Source organism: Mytilus edulis, chromosome 1 (genome assembly GCF_963676685.1).
Source record: "Mytilus edulis chromosome 1, xbMytEdul2.2, whole genome shotgun sequence".
In the NCBI taxonomy this organism is placed as follows: domain Eukaryota; kingdom Metazoa; phylum Mollusca; class Bivalvia; order Mytilida; family Mytilidae; genus Mytilus; species Mytilus edulis.
Genome location: NC_092344.1, coordinates 82,086,760 through 82,110,312, shown reverse-complemented (window position 1 = coordinate 82,110,312; position 23,553 = coordinate 82,086,760). Strand labels below are relative to the sequence as shown.

Below are 23,553 nucleotides of genomic sequence, written 5' to 3'. Positions count from 1 at the left end.
TCGCTGCGCCAAAGAACCGGCTTGCGCCTCTTGAACTTCACAGCTCCAACATGTCGTGTGCAGTTCCCAATACCAAGGCAAATGTGTCTTCAAGACAAGGCGTCTCGGCTTGCCATGAGTTACCAATCCACAAACAAAACATTGATGTGTCCGACTCTTAAATGTGGTTATTGAATTACTTTCAATTTCTTCTGAACTTGATGCAGTAACGGTATACGGTGCGGGACCTGGGGCCCCTGCAGATCTTTGATTATGAACATACTGTTGGTAGATTCCTTCGTCATGCACTTTACGGTTATCAGATGGTTCGTCGGTGGTGTCTTCATACCCAACTTCATCAATGACCATCATATCAGAAAGCTCTGTTGCTATAGAAGAACTGTCATCACCAATCGACTCTCCAATAGCACTAAGTGAAAGAACGTCATCCTCCGTATTTTAGGAACTGCAAGATACAATAAAATAACGTAAGTATATACAATCCAATATTATATACAATATTTACACTAAGTAGCTACTGAAACTACTGGAAATCTGTGTACCGAGCGGAAGGCTTAACTGTTCGCCCCCTCCTGGTACATGAATAGTCATGACTGGTTGTCGGATACCTGTTCCCCTGAACCTCTGAAATGAGAAAATCATCATTAGTAGTAGACGAGGCTAATATTCCCTGTGGTGCCTCATCGTCCGGATTCTCCTGATAAATAAATAGCTGCTGGAAATCATCATTCAGAGAAACGTCAGTAACCAAATCAAGGTTCTGTAACAGCTGTCCACCGCAATAAAGCAGGTCGTTGTCAGAAGCTGTATTACATGAAGAAACCTGGTGAGTTTCATATATTGTTCTACATTAATATTATATATGCTCGGATCCTATCGACGACGCCAATGTCAAACATTCAATCAAATTGATGTAGACCATTATTTAGACACACGTCGCAATTAGCATGTGGTTTTAATAAACATTTTTAATCCAATTAGGTAGAATACTATCCTCTTAAAACCATTCGCCAATCTCTAGACGCCAGTAGGGCGTGTGTCTTTAAAAACAAGTTTACAAAGTAAATAAAATCAATGTTATCAGCAGAAATGTGAACTGTAACCGGCTTACTCGCTGGATAATGCATGTTATATTTGAACTTAATATTATATTAAATTAAAAAAAAGTAGGACAGATTAAAAAAAACACGTTTATTAGCTTTATTCCTATATAATATCTCTTAAGTGCTGTAATTCTAAATTTGATGCATTCCTCGTGACTTCTCCCGCCTCACAGCGAAAGATCAACGAGACTAAATGGTAAAAATACAAATCATCCATGAGGTAAACAAATGTATATACACAAATCTTCCACGAGGAACAAAATGGCATATATATACATCTTTCTTGAGGTACGAAATGGTTTACATGTTGATATTCCATGAGATACGAAATGGCAAAGGTACCAAATGGTCAAGATACGACATTTATTTGGCAAGGGTACGCAATTGGGGTTTTAGACTTTACAAATAAATCATTACTTTAATATGCCACATTACATTTAATTTGAACGGAGAATATTGATTCAATATTCTGTTCTCTGATACTTCTGATGCTTATCGCACATTGTCATTTTTCATGAACTAAAGGTAATGTTGAACAGAAATACCTTATTAGCGGCTTATTGATGATGAGTTTTTGGATATGTATGTCAAAATCTGTAAATACTTTCTGATTTCGAATACTTTGAAATGTGAATTGGTTTTTACCACTAATCTTATGATTTGTTATATCAAACAGCTGGAAACTCAGACGAATTTATATCAATACGAAAACATTTTGCAGGAATTTTAAAGAAAACATCCCCGGCAAATTATTTGACTTTTATATCGTGATATTTCTTAACAATATCTTAAGAAATATATTTGAAAATGTGTTTGCAATATTTTTTCTGCTATACACTTGTTTTGTTTGTTTTTCAAAAATTAAGGTCGATAGTTTCATGACATAAATTTACAACATTTAAATAAAATTGAAAAAATTTGATTGTGTTGGCTGGGATTAATTTGTTCAAAAATAAATGTCGGGTGTGTTTCTTCTCGTGCCATGGTACACACATCTATTTCATGCATCATTGATTACCTGTTATTGATATGGATGCATTCATTCTTTCATGTCCAGTGTATGTATATAAATCACGGTGACTTCATGTCTTTGCCGGGGTAAGTACAGAATTGTTTTGCTATTAAATAAAGGCAACAGTAGTATACCGCTGGTCGAAACTCATACATTGATAGAAAAAACAAATCCGGGTTACAAACTAAAAATGAGGGAAACGCATTAAATATAAGAGAACAACGACACACCATTAAAATGTAACAAACACAGAAACGAACTAAACATTAGAAAAAATCCGATGAAAATAACAAATATAACATCAAAACTAAATACATGAATTTGGGATAGAAAGGTAACGGGACACGTCTTATAATAATGTGAATTCACACACATATCGCATTGCAAATTGTTTACAATTGCGGTGCCAAAAATACCTCACAATGTTAAATTCAAAGAGAATATTGACGTTTCAAAATATTATAATGTCTAAGGTACAAAAAGACTGCTCGCGATTTACCAATAACTTCTACCATTACACAGCAAAATCAATTTACTGATTATACTGCCACTGTTCAAAGCGCATGCAAATAGTGTATAGAAAAATAACGTGAAGATTTGTTCTATACATTATATATCCATTGAAGTTTAAATCGTACAAAACGGTGGTGTTGAAATCTCATAACACATTCAAGACTCCGTGCACAAGTATTGGCAAGTGATAGTGCGTTCAATTCCCAAAAACATTAGTTTAGTGATTTTACCAAATATATATGTAACTCATAATATTCTGATATGAATGATAAACAAAAAACATAATTTGATTAATGGCTATGATTCATTATTGTGTACATTATATGCGTATCCATTATAGGATCTTTGTATTGGTTTGATTCATATAGTGAAAGTATGATCGGATGTTAACTAACTAAACTCACTGTTTCCAACAATAAAATGAGAGTTATAATTTGACATTTATTATATTCCAGAGTTGGAAACAAAACTGCACTACGTTGTATCGTATTCCTGTGTGTTATAAGCGTGTTTATGCTAACTGAACATACAATAATGATATTTAAAAGTAAGTAATCCAAATAATGATATTTAAAAGTAAGTAATCCAATTATCAAAACAAAAATACACAACTTTACTGATGGTTTTAAAAATTTAACAAAAGATAATCATTTTCAAACTTAATTTTCAATTATGCCATTCTTGTAATAAAATTTTAAAATTACATTTCTTTCAAAACCTGATTGTCTACATACATTTTCAATTTACAAATTGCATTGATTGTAGCCTTTTTAAGGTTAAGATTATGTGACATGCATTAGTCATTAAGTTCCGTTATTGCTACCATTTGTATTAGACAATCCATCCTTTCGTGAAAATATAATCCATTTACTATGCGGCTATAAAGATTTACATAATAAAGTGCTTATATGGTCAGTTTTTCTTGAAGCGGACTATTAACTTTATGATACGAGTAAGTCTGAGATATGAAAACTACTGACATTTGTTGATGATTAATATTTTGAATAAAAAACAGACATGCTGGCACTCTTACTTGATGCGAACACATTGTTTTAGTCATTATGTTCCAATATTGCTATCATTTGTATTATACAATCAATCCGTTCATGAAAATATAACTCATTTACTATGCGGCTATATAGATTTACATAATAAACTGCTGATATGGTCAGTTTTGGTTGATTCGGACCAATTATTATTTTATAAGAGTCAGTCTGAGGTAAGAAAACTGCTGACATTTGTGAACGATTCAATATTTTAAATAAAATGAGGACATGCTGGCACTCTAAATTGATGCGAACAATGTTGTGTAGTCTTTATGTTTCAATATTGCTATGATTTGTATTATACAATCCATCCTTACCTGAAAATATAACTCATTTACTATGCGGCTATATAGATTTACATAATAAACTGCTGATATGGTCAGTTTTAGTTAATTCGGACCAATAATTATTTTATAAGAGTCAGTCTGAGGTCAGAAAACTGCTGAAATTTGTTTACAATTTCATATTTTGAATTAAAATAGGACATGCTGGCATTCTACATGGATGCAGATTTCATTTATAGTCATTATTTTCAAATAATGCTACCATTTGTATTATACAATCCATCCTTACATGAAATATAACGTATTTACTATGCGGCTATATAGATTTACATTATAAAATGCTAATATGGTCAGTTTTGGTTGATGCAGACAAATAACTTTATGATACGAAACATTCTGAGGTATAAAAACTACTGAAATTTGTTTACGATTCAATATTTTGAATAAAACGAGGACATGCTGGCATTCTAAATTGATGCGTACAAAATTTTGTAATCATTTTATTTCAATATTGCTGTCCTTTGTATTAAACAATATAATTTGTGTTAATGAGATGAAATAATTTTGTTTTACGAGTCATCCCACAAAACACAAAAACGTTCAGGAAATGTTTCTGGAACGTTTCTGTTTTGTTGTTAAGACGTGTTAAGACGTGAATTCAATAGCCCACCTTATCTACATTAAAATAGATATAGGAAGATGTGGTGTGAGTGCCAATGAGACAACTCTCCATACAAATAACAATTTAAAAAGTAAACCATTATAGGTTAAAGTACGGCCTTCAACACGGAGCCTTGGCTCACACCGAACAACAAGCTATATTCACACTCAGCAAAACAGTCACATTCAGGAATAAGTCACGTTCGGTAATAATAAAGATCAGACGACGTAATGACAAACACGTGGTTAAAATGTCCATAGTTTGTTTGGACAAAGATACATCGTATGGATCAACCTATTCGTGATGGTGTCCGTAACATTTACGGAGCGTCATTTTTAATCTGTCCTCCTTATAATTGTGTTGAAGCAGTTTCTGCGGTAAGAGCACACTCCTGTATATGAAGTCCGTATAGTGTGAACATGCACGAGACTAACGTTTTAATTCAGATATGTTTACATCATACGAAGGGGCAGAGGGTATGTTACTGCTGAGAAAAGGGAAATTGATAATTGGGAAGTTGAAATCGTACCGTTTATCATAGATTTTCGTGTGCAGTCGTCCATCTGTGTCAATATTGAGGAAAATATCAAGGTATGAAGCAGTCCTTCTAGAATCAGTATAAATTCCTAGTTCGTTGGGATATATGAGATGCAAGTATTGGCTGAAATATGGGTTATTCAGTGATAGGATACAGTCATCAATATATCGGAAAGTGAAATTAAAGAATTTCGCAAGGTGCTTTTTCTGTTTGTCTTTTTAAAGGGTTTGAATGAATTTTGCTTCATACGAGTACAGAAACAAATCGGCTAATAGGAGTTCACAATTAGTACCCATTGGAATACCAGTTCACGTCATACAGTTATTTTCCTAGTTCTGTATTCTAACATGGATCTATTCACAAGAATGTTTCTTTTGTTTTCTGCTGCACTTTCTTTTGTCACTTTTTCTGACTTCGTCTTATGTTTAATTCTTTTCCAGTATTGCAAATGTTCATAAAACTTAGTTCACTGCCCCTGTAATAAAGAAATGAATAAATGAGTACTCAATGTATTCTTCTTACGGATATACTAAATCCTAAAAAAAAAAAAAAAACCCACAAAAACGACATTGTTCCAAATGTACTGGTAATACAAACATAAGATAAACAGGGAAAAGTACTCTTTTTTAATATTTTACCTAGACTATACAAGGCACAGCAGTAGGCATTACGTATGCATTATCATAATGATAATGGTCAGACTTCACCGTGCTTGCTAAGTTAAGCAGGAAAATTGAGGGTAGATATGGATACAGAAACAAAAGAATGTAAACCAAGAAAGTTCTTACTAACAAATCATTCCAGTGAAAAAAATAGGAAGTCAAATCTAAATACATATCATTAACGTTTTATGCATATATTTTTGCGAATTACGAATCCTATATGGCATAAATGATGGCTATGATGTTACTTACTTGAAGTAATTCATTCTGCATTTTGTCCCATCTCCATTTTTATGCGTTTTCTAGTCAGAATATTGTCTACGATTCTGACTATTTCTTTTACACTCTGATTTATCTGTTCTTCTGTAGTGCTCGAAAACCTGACCTATAAATTCATTTTATAATGTAAAATTGTAAATTTGGAAGAAAATCTACTTCAAGCAATTCATACACGAATCTGTCTGCCATTATTTATAAACTTTTTTTTAAAGAAATATCCTAAACTATGAAGTAGAAATAATTAAACAACATTTCTGAAAAAGTAAGTAGCAAGGTACAGACTACAAACAAACTTAAAAATGGTTATAAATTCAATTTTCATATTTAACAATTATTTCAGAAATAAAACAGTGAAATATTGGTAACATACAATTTGTTTAATGATACTAATGTCAGTGGTAAATGGTCATGTTTATTAAGAATTATAAATGATTTAAACAAAATCTATTTAACCCGAAACTAAGAGATCAACATACATAATAATATGACAGAAATTATAGGTTTTATTTGTGAGCAATTTACATCCCTTAGATTAAAATAAAATGAAAACAACACGTTTAATAATTTCTTGTATCCGAGGCGCTTTTCTGGATTTACCTTCACCAGTAACGCTCAAAGCCAAACATTTGGAATCCGACGGATGTATAAGTACCGAAACCGTTGAAGAGCTTTATGACAAAAACTACCTAAAATAAATAGCCAAATTAATCTAAAGCCAACTTAAGAAAACGTATTGTATTTGTAATTCATAATTATAGATATTTAACTTTTAATCAGTCAATCTATGTTTCCTAAGGAATTAAAGTGTTTTTGTATTACAGCATTGGGTTAAGATGGGTTTCAAAACCTATCAGCATTGACTCTTTAAAACAAAATAAAGATTTGATTAATATTCATGATGGCAAACATATTACTTAATTGCATTTTTTTCTATTAATTTTTCATTCTCTTTGGAAGAATTAAATTTTCTAAAAAAAAAAAGAGGAACATTGTTCGAACGTTTTGAGTCAAGTAACGTTAAAAAGTAACTAATAGTCAATGTTTCTACAACGTATTGTTTGCAACATAACCAAACTGAAACATCCACACAATGTTTCATTTTAACGTACTCACAACGTTTAGTAACGTTAAAGTCCGAAAAAAACTAACAGAAACCAGTCCACCACGTTACTTTAAACATATTTTATTTCAAAAAATCATGTACATGGCATACACATATAAATACAGTGATAACATATTACAAAAGGATTCGGAAACAAGGTTTCCCTTATATTAATCCGTCTCCCTGTAGAAAAAAGATAAAGGGAAATAACTGCAAATAAAAAAGTAGATTTTTTTTTCATCAGATCTTTCCTATATATATATGTACCGGCGGCGGAGTGTGTTTACAGGACTTTGTCAAGACTGTCTCACCCAATTACGATCTTTGTCATGCACGAACGACGCTATTAGCCAAAACGCTTCGAATCTACCAAAAATTGTTGCACTTTTTTAAACACGAGTACATTTTCCTCTTGATTGAGGTTATTGCAGCCAAATAGGAGTGTTTCTATATTGTATGGGAAGGGAATTTTTTCTATCGTACGTTTTCGGACAAGGGAGTAATTATTACACTCGAGGAGAAAATGCTTACTGCTCTCGATTCTACCACAGGTACAGTTTTTACTTTCTACAAGATTTCTCTTAAATAAATGTTCGTTCAGATTGCTACAATCCATCCGAAGTCTGGCATGAAGTATTTGTCCTTTCCTGTCTCCATAAAAATAATAATTTGGCATTTTTCTTACATTTTGATTAAGGTAACCTTTAAGTGTTAACTTAGATGGACTTAGTCTGATATCGTCCGGAATAGCATTCCAGGATTGAATAACTGAGGGGAGAAAAGATTTCTGGTAAAATGCAGTTCTACACTTTATATGTTGCGTGTCATTCGTTCGTCGTGTGTCATAATTATGAATATTGAACAATTGTTGAGGGATAATGTCGCTTAAATAATCAGGGGTCTTATTGTGAAACATTTCATGAAATTTTATAATTTTGTGTTTTTTACGTCTTTCTGATAGTAACTCCCATCCTGTTTCGTCGTATAATTTATTTATGGACGATAACTTAGTACCACCAGTAACTATCCTAGCCGCTTCAAGTTGCATATTTTCTAGTTTGTCCCTTAAATAGTCTGGAATGTTGTCCCAAATGATATCTGTATATTCAAATAAAGGTCGGATAAAACTTAAATATATAGTTTGTAAATATTTTCTTTTCAATTTGAATTTCAAGGCACGAAATAAATTTAATCTAGGTGTTATCTTTTCAATTATTTTATTGACATGAAAATGCCATGAACCATCCTCATGAAAAATTAAACCAAGGTGTTTATGGCTTTCTACTTCTGAAATCATATCATCATTCATATAAAGAGGTTGATGATGGGGTTTAACTGATTTCTTGGAAACTGTCATAGCTTCAGTCTTTTTTGCATTAAAATTTACCAGCCATTGGACTGACCAATTGTTGATAGTCGCTATATCAGAATTAAGTTTGCTCGCTGCTGCATATTCATCTTCAACTACTATGAAAAGGGAAGTATCATCAGCATATAGTTTTATGTTACAGTCTATGTCGTTTACAATGTCATTTATATATACTAAAAAAAGTAAGGGGCCTTCATTGAACGTTATGTCTTTAGCATGTTTAGTGGGATTCTGAGTCAGCCATTTTGAAATGTTAAAACTGTTTGATTTTGGTAATGATTAAATTGTTTGAATAAAAGGACATACATGTACTTAAACTATTTCTTGGTGAAGAAAAAGAAAATTTCAATTAATTTAAGAGATGTGTTAACATTATGAATAAAAAGTAATAGTCAATATGCCAATCGAAAATGACCAAGTTAGTCATTTAATTTTGATGACTTTAGCATTGAGACGGCGCAAAAAAATAACGCAGCGTTTTCTCGCGTGAACTTGATGTTCATGCTGCGTTAACTGTGCGTTAACTCCGAAATTTCAGTAGACATAAAAGGATAAACGGCGGTTTACTTTCGCGTTAAACTCCGTGTTAACGCAAACACGGTGCGTCTTCTAATTTTGTAAAGAGTAAACGGACGTTTACTTTAGAGTTTACTTCCGCGTTAACGTGGAAAAATGCAAATATTATATTTTCGTCAAAAGTAAACGTACGTTTTCTGTTTGGTGTAAATGGGCGTTAACGCAGATTTTCATCGTATCCTGGATACACTGACCAAAAGTATCAAATAATTAGTAACATCAAAATTAAAGGATCAACTGGTTATTTTCGATTGAAATATTTACAATTACAGTTGATAAATAATGTTATCACACCTCTCTAATAAAATGAAAATTAATCATAGTAAAAATATTTTTCTTCATAAATAACTAGTTCAAGTATGTCTTTCTTTTATTTAACTAATTTGATCATCACTAAAATCAAACAGTTTTCACATCACAGACTGGCTGACTCAGGATGACTCGTAGAACAAAATAATGTTGATCTCTTTAACCAAAACTGACCATATTTGCCCATTATGAAGTTATCTATATAGCCGTGTAGTAACTCAGTTAGGTGTTTATGTCATTATGGACCGCATACTACAACTGAGAGCAAAATTGGAAAACAATCACTACAAAATGTTATTGGCATCAATTTAGAGTGCCAGCATGTCCTCTTTTTTTCAAAATATTAAATTGAAAAGAAATTTCAGTAGTTTTCTAACCTCAGAATGACTCGTATAACAAAATTATTTGTCCACATTACCCAAAACTGACCGTATTTGCATTTTATTGTTTAAAACTTATAGTCGCATAGTAAACCAGTAATATGTTAATGTAAGGATGGATTGTATAAAACAAATTATAGCAATATTTGAATATAGTGAATACCAACACAAATTCTGCATTTATTTAGAATACCAGCATGTACTCTTTCATTCAAAACATTGAATCGTAAACAAATTTCAGTAGTTTTCATACCTCGGACTGACCCGGATAACAAAATTATTTGACCACATCAACCAAAACTGACCGTATTTGCACTTTATCATGTAAATCTTATAGTGGCATAGTAAATAAGTAATATGTTCATGTAAGGATGGATTGTATAAAACAAATTATATCGATATTGGAATATAATGACAACAAAAAATTGTCTGCATCAATTTAGAATACCAGTATGTCCTCTTTTTTCGAAATATTGAATAGAAAACAAATTTTAGTTTCTTTTTTTCTTCGGATTGACTCGTATAATAAATTTGTTGTTAGTATCAATCAAAACTGATCATATTTATGGCATGGTATTGGTTGCAAAAAGTTGATATTTTTCATTTAAATGCAATATTTTTTGATATTTGAATGGTATATTTTTTATTTAAATGAAATATGCTTTATTCAAATGGTATAATATGTCATTCATATGCGATATTTTTTATTTTAATGGTATATTTTTTTCATTTAAATGCAATGTTGTATTCAAATTGTATAATTTGTCATTCAGATGCAATATTTTTTATTCAATTGGTATAGTAGTTTTTTATTTTATTTATATGCAATAATTGCCTTATGGGAAATTCTTTGGCCGTCATAAGGTCTAATATGCAACAACGTTTGTGATTGGTCGGTAATTTTTAGGATTTCTTTCTAAACATGAGTGACTAAGGATTAAAAAACGCATCAGAATATCGCATCTCTAACTAAATCTGGCGTTCGTGCCAGTCCTACACTGGCCGTTAAAATCTTCGGGTCCTAACTATTATTTCTAATGCAAAATTTCGGTGGTCAAAATGTTTAGACCACAACTTTTCAAAAACCTTCATTATATATGGATCTGTATGCAAGTATAACGGTTTTTTTAAATAGATTAGAGACCGTTGGTTTTCCCGTTTGAATGGTTTTACACCAGTCATTTTTGGGGGCCCTTTATATCCTGTTGTTCGGAGCAAAGACTCCCTGTTGAAGACCGTACTTGGACCCTTAATGGTTTACATTTACAAATTATGACTTGGATGGAGGGTTTTCTCATTGGCACTCATACCACATCTTCTTATATCTACATGTATATACAACGTAAATCAGACGTTTCTCAGACTGTTTCGTTTTTAATGAATCCTTTGCCGCGCGTTGTGTTCTGATTGATACTTCAGTCTCGGAGAACAAGATTTATTTCTGTACTAGTAGCTTTGAGCAAACTTCCAGTAAATTTAAATACTCTTATGTCGGTGCTCTGTGTCTATTGTCTAAATGTTTGTTTTCTAGTGTGTCTCGTACCGATCTTTTGAGTAAATCTAATTACAACTGATTAATGCAGGCTGTTCTATTATTGAACTGTTACAATACTGTCCCAGCTTCAGGATGGGTTAAGTGATCACAAACATGGTGTTGCACTGTTACACTACTGTCCCAGGTTAGGGGGGGATTGGGATCCCGCTAACCTGTTTAATCTCGCCACATTCTGTATGTTTGTGCTTGTCCCAAGTCAGGAGCCTGTAAATCAGTTGTTGCCGTTTGTTGCTATGTTATACATATTTGTGTTTCGTTAATTTTGCGTTAAATAAGAGGAACACCATTTGTTATTTATTTACTTGTTGGGCTGGGGACAGAAGGATTTCATACATGATTATGGTTGCCTGGTACGAGCTGAAAAATAGGCATGATTAGAGACACATTAAAATGAATAAAAATGCCCTATCTTTCATTCCCCATCCATAATCAATAAATTAAACTGACCACCACGGAATAGCCCAATAGTGTTGAAAGTATAGCGTTAAACACCAATCAATGAAAATCCCTTCCCCAGAATATCAAATAATCGTTCCTTGACTGTTCGTATATTCTTATATGTATCCAGCTTATCGTCCTACATGGATGTCCTACTAAGGCTGTCATACAATAAAACGTTTATAACACAGCTCACAATCTAATATATCTGCATTGATAAATGTATTACAGTCAGACAAAACAACGCCATGTTTGTTCTGTGCCTCAGCCATAAAAAAAAGAGGTGTAAGAGAGCCAGAAGATTTTCCCAATGCAAAAAAACTAAATGGACTTTTTCTGGCTCACTACCGATAAACAAAGAAACGCGCCCTATTAATAAGTTTTAAAAAGACCTTGCCCCTAACCCTTTTTTCAAACAAATAGCATTGTTAACTATATATACATTAAAATGCTATTGTATTTTTATAAGACCTACTTTATTACATGACTTTCGACTAATGACATCTATCTATTACGTCCAAGCATACAGTAAATTGTTATAATTTTAAAAAAGTTTCTTGTATTAGTAAATAAAGGCAACAGTAGTATACCGATGTTCAAACTCATAAATCCATGGACAAAAACAAAATCGGGGTAACAAACTAAAACTGAGGGAAACGCATCAAATATAAGAGGAGAACAACGACTCAACACTACAATGTAACACACACAGAAACGGACCAAGCAACAGACAAAATCTCACGAGAATAACAAATATAACATCAAAACCAAATACATGAATTTGGGATAGACAAGTACCGTGACACGTCTTATCGCAATGTGAATTTACACTCAAAAGAAAACAAACGACGCAACGTTATAATGTAACACATACAGAAACGAACTTATATGATGCTATGCATTAGTCACCATTTACAGCATTGGCGTTACATAGCGCGAATAATGTGCAATGAGCGGGACCAAACCTATAGATAACATAATCAAACAAGAATGTGTCCACAGTACACGGATGCCCCACTCGCACTATCATTTTCTATGTTCAGTGAACCGTAAAATTGGGGTCAAAACTATAATTTGGCATTTAAATTAGAAAGATCCTATCATAGGGCACATGTATACTAAGTTTTAAGTTGATTGGACTTCAACTTCATCAAAAAACTACCTTGACCAAAAACTTTAACCTGAAGTGGGACAGACGGACGAACGAACGGACGAACGAACGAACAGACAGACAGACAGACAGACAGACAGACGCACGTACAGACCAGAAAACATAATGCCCCTCTACTATCTTAGGTGGGGCATAAAAACTATAAAATATAAAGAATACCTTGATTGTTTTTTATTGCCTTTTGTCTAGTGGCAAATAGTTCATGCATGTTTAGGACAAATACTATAGAGATCAAAGGATACAGAAAACAGTAAAATGGTTAAAAACTTAAAGATATGGAATTATAGAAACGATCTTTAATCTGAACCCCCTCATCATCCCCTCACACACACCATAACCATTACAACCAATACTCGAATATATATACATCTATACACAACTATATAAATCTGAACCCCCTCCCCCTAGACACAGAGGTTCTGGATCCGCCACTGTTAAATGTATCTTATTAAATACATTTTGTATGGGTCTAGATAAACGTACAATTCTATAATTCGTTGGATATAAATCATAAAAGATTTCTATCTAATTATATTATATACTGTGTCACAAAATAAACTTGTATAACACTCCCCTCCCCTTTCCCAATGCAGTATTTAAAAGTAAATCAATCAAAAGTCCTGAAAGTTATGCAAAGATATATAGTGATTATTGAACTACTGTAGAGCTTGAAACAAATCTATTTAATGGATTCGGAGTATAAAAAAGCTAAGCAGAAAATTGCTATGTAGTTTTTTTTATTTCAATGTGTAGACTGTAGGGTTTTCATTAGAGGCGTTTTTGCCATGCACGCAGATATCTGTTTCTAACCATGAACAGGTTGTGTGTCATTTATAATTATTTATTGTTACTTTTCAAATTGATAAGTATTACTTGTCACTTGCATTTTCTGCTCGACCTGGCCCTAATTGCCATTAACAGCCAGCGCACTAACTCGCACGAACGCAAACTTTGGTTAGAGGGGCGATATTCTAGCGCGTCAGTTTTTTAATTCTTAATCACTCATGTTTAGAAAAAATGGTGAGAAATCCAAACAATTACCGACCAATCACAAACGTTGTTGCAAATTTTACCTTGTGACGTCAAAAAATTTCCCATAATTCAATTACTGCATATAAATGTTAAAACTACAATACTTAATTGAATAATAAATATTGCATTAAAATGAGAAAATATACCACATGTACCATTCAAATAAAAAATGTTGCATTTAAATGAGGAAATATACCAATTTAATTCAAAATATTGCATTTATATGAACAATATCAAATTTGACCTTGTGACGTCAAAAAATTTCCCATAATGCAATTATTGCATATAAATGTAAAACTATTATACCAATTGAATCAGAAATATTGCATTTGAATGACAAATTATAACATTTGAATAAAAAATATTGCATTTAAATGAGAAAATATACCATTCAAATAAAAAATATTGCATTTAAATGAGGAAATATACCAATTTAATTCAAAATATTGCATTTATATGAACAATATCAAATTTGACCTTGTGACGTCAAAAAATTTCCCATATACAATTATTGTATATAAATGTAAAAACTATTATACCATTTGAATAAAAAAAATATTGCATTTTAATGTAAAAATATATACTATTCAAATAAAAAATATTGCATTTAAATGAAGAAATATACCAATTAAATTAAAAATATTGCCTTTATATGAAAAACATCAAATTTTTGCAACCAATACCATGCCATACATATTAGCACTCTATTATTTAATCTATATAGCTGTATTGTAAATGAGTAATATTTGCATAAAAGAATGTCCTTCGATATTAAAATTGCTTTATATTTGCATAGTTTTTATAAGAATTATATAGCGTTAACTGCACTATGCGACAATATTATGCCTTGCTTTTGAACAGTCTGTCAATTTCACGTGCAAATGCGGAGCTTAGTTGCTTTGACAGACAAGTGGGTCTGATTTGATAGCCCGACAATTAATAAACTATTACAAATTAACAACAAGGGGATAACGACATAGATATCATTTAAATAGTTCTGACATTTAAAGAGACTTAAAATATTGTAGTTTCTTATTAGAACGTTTGTGTTCTTTGTTTACTTATGCTTACTGTCGTTGAAGCCAACTCTGTTTGGATACTTTTGGAGTCTTTGTTTCAGATAAATAGTTATGACCAAATCATTGTTTTTTTTAAGTTATTGAGTACTATGAAAAATGTAAATGAGAATGAAATGGAAGGGTATGGAGTAAAGTTTGTTTAGAAAAAAATCCAAAACAATAACGGGCAATCAAAGCTATAGCACGATGAATTTTTTATACTTCTTTAGCTTGATGTCAACATGAGTTCATGCCTTTGATAATTAGCAAAGTATAGGTACATCATAGCAAGTTTAAGACAACTTCTAGCACAAGCTTAAGTAGAGTTCTACTTTTTTAACTAGTCAATAATGATTTATATTCAGATAGAGCTAAACTCAATTGTTTCCCCTCTAAACACATGCTTTTGAATCTATTTATTTGTAACCAAATTCTAACAGATAAGAAGACAAAATCAACTTTCTTAAAGACAATATATATGTATGTTTATATACAACTCGTCTAAACATCAACCCAACAATGTTAGATATCTGTAAATTTGCTTTCGCAATTTTTTTGTTCTTCCCTCGCCGGGATTCGAACCCATGCTACTGTGATATCGTGACACCAAATCGCCTGCACTGCAGCCGTCCCGCTAGACCACAAGACCACCTGGGCTTCATAAAAATGAAGCTTTCAGTGGCAGTGTGTTTCCTTTCCTCGTCAGTTTTAATCTAGAGGCGTACTACAGTACATGATATATAAGGCATAGAGATGTTATTGTTACAGATCAGCTCAATTATCTATAGTAAAGGATCCTACAAATTAATGTAAGATACAGTCACAGAAAATAATTACATCTCCATGCCTTATATATCATGTACTGTAGTACGCCGCTAGAAGAGGGAAGAACAAAAAAATTGCGAAAGCAAATTTACAGATCTGACATTGTTGGGTTCATCTTTAGACGAGTTGTATATACATAATGTACACAGCCATGTATCAACATCATTGATGGCGATCCGATGGATAATCTGTTGTAGAGTTGTCACTGACTCAGACATACTCAGATATATGCAGAGTAACATAAAGGGCTTCTTTTGAAATTTCATACTACATGTATAAAGCATTTTTTTACATAGAAATGCACAATTAGCCTTATCTAAAATAGTAAACAATCAGTATAAGTTGCAAAACTTGTTTCCCAATACACTATAAATAAGTATGTTTAAAATAATAATGATATTTATGTTGTGTTTAACATTGATTATGGAAAATAGTAGCCAGGTTGAGAGACAATAGTGCACACCCTTGCGGATCGTGCACTATTGTTTCTATTTTCGCAAAGTCAAGGTTAAACACAACATTATTATATAAATACAAATGAAAGCAATATTGAAAAATACTAACTTGAAAATCTTTGTTCGCATCAATTTAGAATACTTTTTATAATTTAAAATAAATAATCGTAAAGAAATTTCAGTAGTTTTCATACCTCAGACTGACTTGAATAACAAACAATTTGTCCGCATTTACCAAAACTGACCATATTTGCACTTTATAATGTAAATCTTATAGTCACATAGTAAATCAGTAATATTTATGTCAGTAGTTCGTAATGCTTTGTGTTTTAAACTATTTAAACGGCATCATTTAACACTCACATGACTGATTCGTGTACTTTATAATGAAATGTATGAAAAGTTTTCTCCTTGAAGTAGTAAACTGTTAATGTATTAGGTAGGTTGATTGAGTTTGTTTGTATCATAACGTCCAGTGTCAACATTGCATTCATGTTCAGATTTTCGAACGTCCCAAATATCATTTATAAATAATCGTTATGGATAAGTCTGTCTATATTGACTAGATGGTACAAATGTACATTCTTATACAACACTTTATTAATATCCATGTCTATACACTGTACAATTTTCGTTTAAAAAAATTGGCAAAACAGAAGCTAAAATCATGTAAATCCAATGCGGATACCGATTAAGAATAATGTATTAATGGTATCCAGTTATAGTTCGAAATTTGAAGAGACATTTAAAAATTCGGACAGAGGCAACAAAAACCACGATGTTTATATCCCATCTTATCGTCCTTCCCTAGGCCTATATCACCCTGCTCTGTCGCTCAGTAATTCTCGTATCAAGACTTCAAAACGAGACCAGGCATTATAAGCGACGTCACAATGTGAGAGGAGAAGTTATCAGCGACGTCACAATGCGAGAGGAGACGTTATCAAGCTTGTTTCGTCAAGCGTAAAACTGTCTTAGGGAGAGGAAAAAAGACCATTAATAGAACGATAAACAGATAATCGGGTTTTCTACGTATAGATATCGTAACTTATCAGCCGTTCGACACAATGTGAAACTTTTTAGCTCGTTCGCTACGCTCACTCGCCAAAAAGGTTCACATTGTGGCTCGCGCTGATATTTAACGATATCAATGTGTAGAAAACCCGATAATCTATACATATACAAATGATTTTCCGATGTGTTGGATAACCATTTTATCCGCCGCGATATCTGTACATGTAACTTTTGAAAAGATAATATAGAAAATCTGCTAATCATTAAAGATATTGACACTGATTTTTTGTAATTCAATAAAACTAATATTTCGAATTAAAAGTGTTTTTGAATTGTTCTGGTGTGAAACACATATACGTAAAATATTAATATAAAAGTCGTTTTAATAGAATAAATGTACAAAGGAACACACAGTTTTTCTTAATTTGCACAATCAGTTAACGTGAAAAGTAAACGCTCGTTTACTTCCAAATGCACGTAAAAATACACTTGTAAAATCTGTAGTAAAAACCCGTTTACTTTTAAGTACACTTTAAAAAAATGTGTGAAATCTGAAGTAAACGGCCGTTTACTTTTGACTAAACGGACACAGAGTATGTATATTATTGCGTTGTGTTGTGTATTTTGATCGCAAGCATTACTAAGGCGTTAAAGATAGAACTACGTCTTCAATTATCAGTTTCTAGTCTTAGGGAGGGATAAATCCTACTTTGTAAAGAATCACTCTGATTCAAACAAAAAATTCTCTGAAACTGATATTATCAAGATGCTTGATTTCTTGATTGACAACATATTTGTTACGTTCGGAGGACGTGTTTTTCAACAGACTGTCGGCATTCCAATGGGAACAAACTGTGCCCCTCTACTCGCCGACTTGTTTCTTTATTATTATGAGGCTGACTTCATGCAGGAACTTCTTAGGAAGAAAGATAAGAAGTTAGCAATATCCTTTAACTCTACTTTCCGCTATATAGATGATGTTCTTTCACTAAACAATTCAAAATTTGGTGACTATGTGGAACGCATCTATCCAATCGAACTAGAGATAAAGGATACTACAGATACAGTTAAGTCGGCTTCATATCTTGACTTACATCTAGAAATTGACAATGAGGGTCGGTTGAAAACAAAACTTTACGACAAAAGAGATGATTTCAGCTTTCCAATTGTGAACTTTCCATTTCTAAGTAGCAACATTCCAGCAGCACCTGCATACGGGGTATATATCTCCCAATTGATACGATATTCCCGTGCTTGCATTTCCTATCATGATTTTCTTGATAGAGGTTTGCTGCTCACAAGGAAGCTATTAAACCAAGAGTTCCAAATGGTGAAGTTGAAATCATCCCTTCGTAAATTTTACGGACGCCATCACGAGTTGGTTGACCGTTATGGAATAACCGTTTCACAAATGATATCGGATATGTTCCTTACGTCGTAACTACAATCCCCTTCCCTTTCATGAATATGACCTACCGAATTAGACTATTTACCGGATTTGTAATCACTTAAGCAACACGACGGGTGCCACATGTGGAGCAGGATCTGCTTACCCTTCCGGAGCACCTGAGATCACCCCTAGTTTTTGGTGGGGTTCGTGTTGTTTATTCTTTAGTTTTCTATGTTGTGTCGTGTGTACTATTGTTTTTCTGTTTGCCTTTTTTATTTTTAGCCATGGCGTTGTCAGTTTGTTTTAGATTTATGAGTTTGACTGTCCCTTTGGTATCTTTCGTCCCTCTTTTTCTATTCAATCAACATAAAATTATCACAATAACGTGACGTCACAAAGATAGCGGCCGTACCGCAAAAAGGTACGTTAATATTAGAACATTTTTTTACATTCTGGGTCAAAAGAAAATGATATTTAACTCAAATGTGAAATACAATATGACAAATTTTGCGTTATTCCTATGTTGTGACTTTGAAGTGGTGAAGCAATGACATGGTTGGTATAATTCAAACTTTAATAGGGATTAATTCTCCTTCCGTAGACTTTAGATTCATTGTAGTCTTGTCAATATTTCTCACCTTTTTTGAAGTGGTTCCAAATGTAGCTACAATGTATACTCAATGGTTCAGATCCCTCTTTTCTAATGTCTAATTGCAGTTACGACACCAAAGTAGATTATTGCGTTGATTTGTGTATTTTGATCGTAAGCTTAACTAAGGCGCTAAAGATAAAACTACGTCTGCCATTATCAGTTTCTATTGACATACATATTAGTAACTGCAGACTTAGAGAACTCTAAAACTGTAAATAACTTTTCATCTTTCGTGACAAAAAGAACAGAATGTTAATGCCGTTGTATAATATTCTACTAAAATAGACAAATTGACACTTTTTATGCGACAACATATTTGTCAATTTTAAACAAAAAAAATCATTATTTGTATGTCTAACAATCCATCCTCAGGTTAGACAAATACGCAATGATCAGGCAAGTACTAGAAATTAAATTAAAAACAAATACTGTCACTTGTTATTGCTATCAACATAAATATTAGTAACCATAGTAACTGTAGACTAAGAGAGTTCTCAATGTATGTAAAACTATAAATCGTTATGGACAAAAAGAACAGATGTTTTATACCATTATTATATATTCTAACAATTGAGTCAAATTTAACATAGAATTGTATACCTCAATACATGTACTAGAAACAAAAACTAACGGTACTGTTATTGTTTATACAATGTTGATATAGGAAATGAAATGAAAACTGATAAACACGACAATATTGCCGGTCTTGTTTAATTTTAACTTATCAATAGGTCTGAAGCTGACCTAGAAAATACAGGTCTGGTTTGTAACCGAATAGTTACACCTGCTTGTTTGCTTAAGATTGCATCAGTTAAATTCTAAAGCAGTCAAACAGTTTGATTAAGTTGATGGACTGCTTTCTTCTGTTCTAAAAGTATCCTGTCCATAGACTTAAGATATCTTAGTTGATTGCAATCAAAATGCTTGAACACGTCTCAATTTAACAGAGTTTTTAAGTTGAGAAATTAATAAAAAGACATACACAGACTCAAAAAAACATTATTAAGTCAGAACAAAATGACCATTTCAGATCAACATACAAAGAAAAACAACAAGTCCTCAAATTATACACGTGAGAGAACATTAAAATATTACCAACATTTCTTTTTTTTTTATTTCAGGTTTTCAGATATCTGGTTTTCCAAATCAAAAATATCGAAGTCAGACAGAAGATGTAACATTAATAACAGCTTACTTCAACATAGGGGCTTTCCAAAAAACGCGAAATACAATCTATTCTTCCAGTACATATTTTAATTGGATGAAACAATTTGAGTATGTAAGCAATACTGTGATCCTGTATACGGACGAAAATAAATTTGCAATGAAGTTTAAATCAATTCGTAAACACTTTCCAACATATAAGACAAAGGTATTTGTAGTGAATCAATCAAATCTCTGGTCATTTCAATTAAAAAAAAGATTAGAAGACATTTATAATCAAACAGAATACGAGGAATACTATCAAAATGTAGCAATACCAGCATATTCATGTGCTATGAATACAAAGTATGAATTATTGGAAAAGGTTATAACAGAAAATTTATCTACAACAGCATTTCTGGCATGGATTGACATAGGCTATTTCAGAAACAAAAAACCTGGTTATATCAAAATGTCAATCCCAAGAAATGTAAAAGATGACCATGTTTCCTTTTCTCAGGTCGATTTTTTTAATGATCAGCTCACACCTACTGAAATTGTGTATGAAAGTAGGTTTTATATAGCTGGTGGATTTTTTATTGGCAGATCAAAATATCTTTTGATGTTTGCCCAGGATTATAAACTAGCAGTAGAATGGATGATTGACATGAACCTTATGAACTCAGATCAGCAAGTGTTATATATCATGTATTCCCCAAAGTCACCCTTTAAGCCAAGGATACCAATTCAAACGTTCTTTCAACCGATTAGTTTGATATTAAGAAGCACTGGTCGATGGTTTTATCTTGGGAAAGTTTGCCAGAATTTGATTTAATATGGTTAAAATGTAGACAAGTTTGAATTATTAAAACAAATTAAAAAGTTTCATGCTTTGACAACCCATTGTCTTGTAGAAATCAGAGTGTGAGCAAAATCGCATGATGTGTCAATATGCAAACGTAAGAAATATGATTTAAAGTCAGATGATTCTAAATTTAGTTGATATAAGTATATCACATTCGAAAAAAAAAACAGAAAAAGAATAAGAGTGAGATGAAAGATACCAAATGGACATTCGAACTCGTAAGTAAAATAATAATGTCAACGTTGAATGTAGCACCCGTCGTGTTGTTCATGTTAGTATAAACCCAGTGTCATATGGTATGTTGGACTCCCTGAAAAGTGAACCCAGGGTCAAAATACCAGATGGAAATTGTACTCCGGGGTGATTATCTTGAACCCTACCATTGAAAATTGACCCCCATGTTTTAAGTAAATGGTATTGCCGATAATATAATTAAAAAATGATGGCTATGATTATTATTTAAATTGAAGGTCTATACTAATGGGTACAATATACCATGGCAGGGTGTCAAAATAACATGGATAAGTCAGATTTTCAAAACAAATTTACAACATGTAAATACATACCAACTTCTTATTGGACTATTATTACTATGTAAATGAGTTAGAATAGTTAGAATTTTAAAATATAAAGGTCTATAGTAGGGGGGGGGGGCAATATACCATGGCAAGGGGGGCAAATTGTCATGCCTAAGTACAATATTTTTAACATCTTTTCCAACATGTTTAAGACAAAAAAAACTACTTATTGGAATGTTACTTATGTGTAGAGGAGTAAGAAAAGCTAGATTTAAAAAAAAGATAAAGGTCTATAGATAAAGGCAGATGTGGTGTGAGTGCCAATGAGACAACTCTCCATCCAAATAACAATTTATAAAAGTAAACCATTATAGGTTAAAGTACGGCCTTCAACACGGAGCCTTGGCTCACACCGAACAACAAGCTATAAAGGGCCCCAAAATTACTAGTATAAAACCATTCAAACGGGAAAACCAACGGTCTAATCTATATATAGTATGGAATTACATATAAGTTGGCAGGAGGATCAAATACCACAGATAAGTGAAATTTTCAAAACATCTGTTGTAACATGTTAATTACATACGAACTACTTATTGAAGTAATGTTTCTATGTAACGGAGTTATAAAAGCTAGATTTTTTTAAATTGGAGGTGTAAAAGGGGGTTCAGTATACCATGGCAGGATGAGTCAAAATACACAGATTCATCAAAAGAACTTGTATACAGATAGTTTAATAAGAAACAGACAAGGTTTGTTGTTTGTTGATGTGTTACATATTTGTTTTTCGTTCATTTTTTGTACATTAATTAGGCCGTTAGTTTTCAAGTTGAGTTGTTTTACATTTATTATTTAGGGACCTTTTATAGCTGACTATGCGGTATTGACTTTGCTCACTGTTGAAGGCCGTACGATGACATATACCTGGTAATTTCTGTGTCATTTGGTCTCTTGTGGAGAGTTGTTTCATTGGCAATTATACCACATCTTGTTCTTTTTTTATCAGTTCAAGTATATACAGAACATCTTTCCTCTTTCAGAAATATTGTGTTGTCAGGAAAGATTAAAACATTTGTTACCATTGGAAAAAAAAGAAAGGATGTTGAAATCAAACATATTGTTTTGTTTTTTTTAAAGATATAACGTATTGTTATTATTCATCAAAAATCAAGAAGGTTGTCTACAATTATGTTTTCTGATGTATATTATGTTATTTTTAGGCTATATTATTTATAGAGGTTATTATGGCATGCCACAAAATCATGTTCAACCCACCATTTTTTACTTTAAAAATGTCTTTTACCAAGTCAGGAATATGGCCATTGTTATATTATAGTTAGTTTCTCTGTGTGTTACATTTTAACGTTGTGTTTCCGTTGTGTCGTTTGTTTTCTCTTATTTTTGAGTGTGAATTCACATTACTATAAGACGTGTCACGGTACTTATCTATCCCAAATTCATGTATTTGGTTTTGATGTTATATTTGTTATTATCATAGGATTTTGTCTAATGCTTAGTCCGTTTCTGTATTTGTGTGTGTTACATTTTGATGTTGTGTCGTTGTTCTCCTCTTATATTTAATGCGTTTCCCTCAGTTTTAGTT

General features: G+C 32.3%; 1 protein-coding gene across 1 annotated transcript; it reads left to right on the top strand.

The window, feature by feature from the left end:
• Nucleotides 1–2,044: 2,044 nt before the first annotated feature.
• Nucleotides 2,045–22,778, top strand: LOC139491972 (uncharacterized). The gene is made up of 3 exons (XM_071279963.1): nucleotides 2,045–2,201; nucleotides 3,084–3,175; nucleotides 20,546–22,778. The coding sequence occupies exons 1-3, from the start codon at nucleotides 2,086–2,088 to the stop codon at nucleotides 21,400–21,402; spliced, it is 1,065 nt and encodes a 354-aa protein (XP_071136064.1). The 5' UTR covers nucleotides 2,045–2,085; the 3' UTR covers nucleotides 21,403–22,778.
• The last annotated feature ends 775 nt before the right edge of the window (nucleotides 22,779–23,553 follow it).

Coding starts and splice junctions, on each gene's coding strand:
- LOC139491972 (XM_071279963.1), top strand. CDS start 2,086: ATGGTACACACATCTATTTCATGCATCATTGATTACCTGTTATTGATA. Junction 2,202..3,083: donor GACTTCATGTCTTTGCCGGG/GTAAGTACAGAA, acceptor ATTATATTCCAG/AGTTGGAAACAAAACTGCAC. Junction 3,176..20,545: donor TACAATAATGATATTTAAAA/GTAAGTAATCCA, acceptor TTTTTATTTCAG/GTTTTCAGATATCTGGTTTT.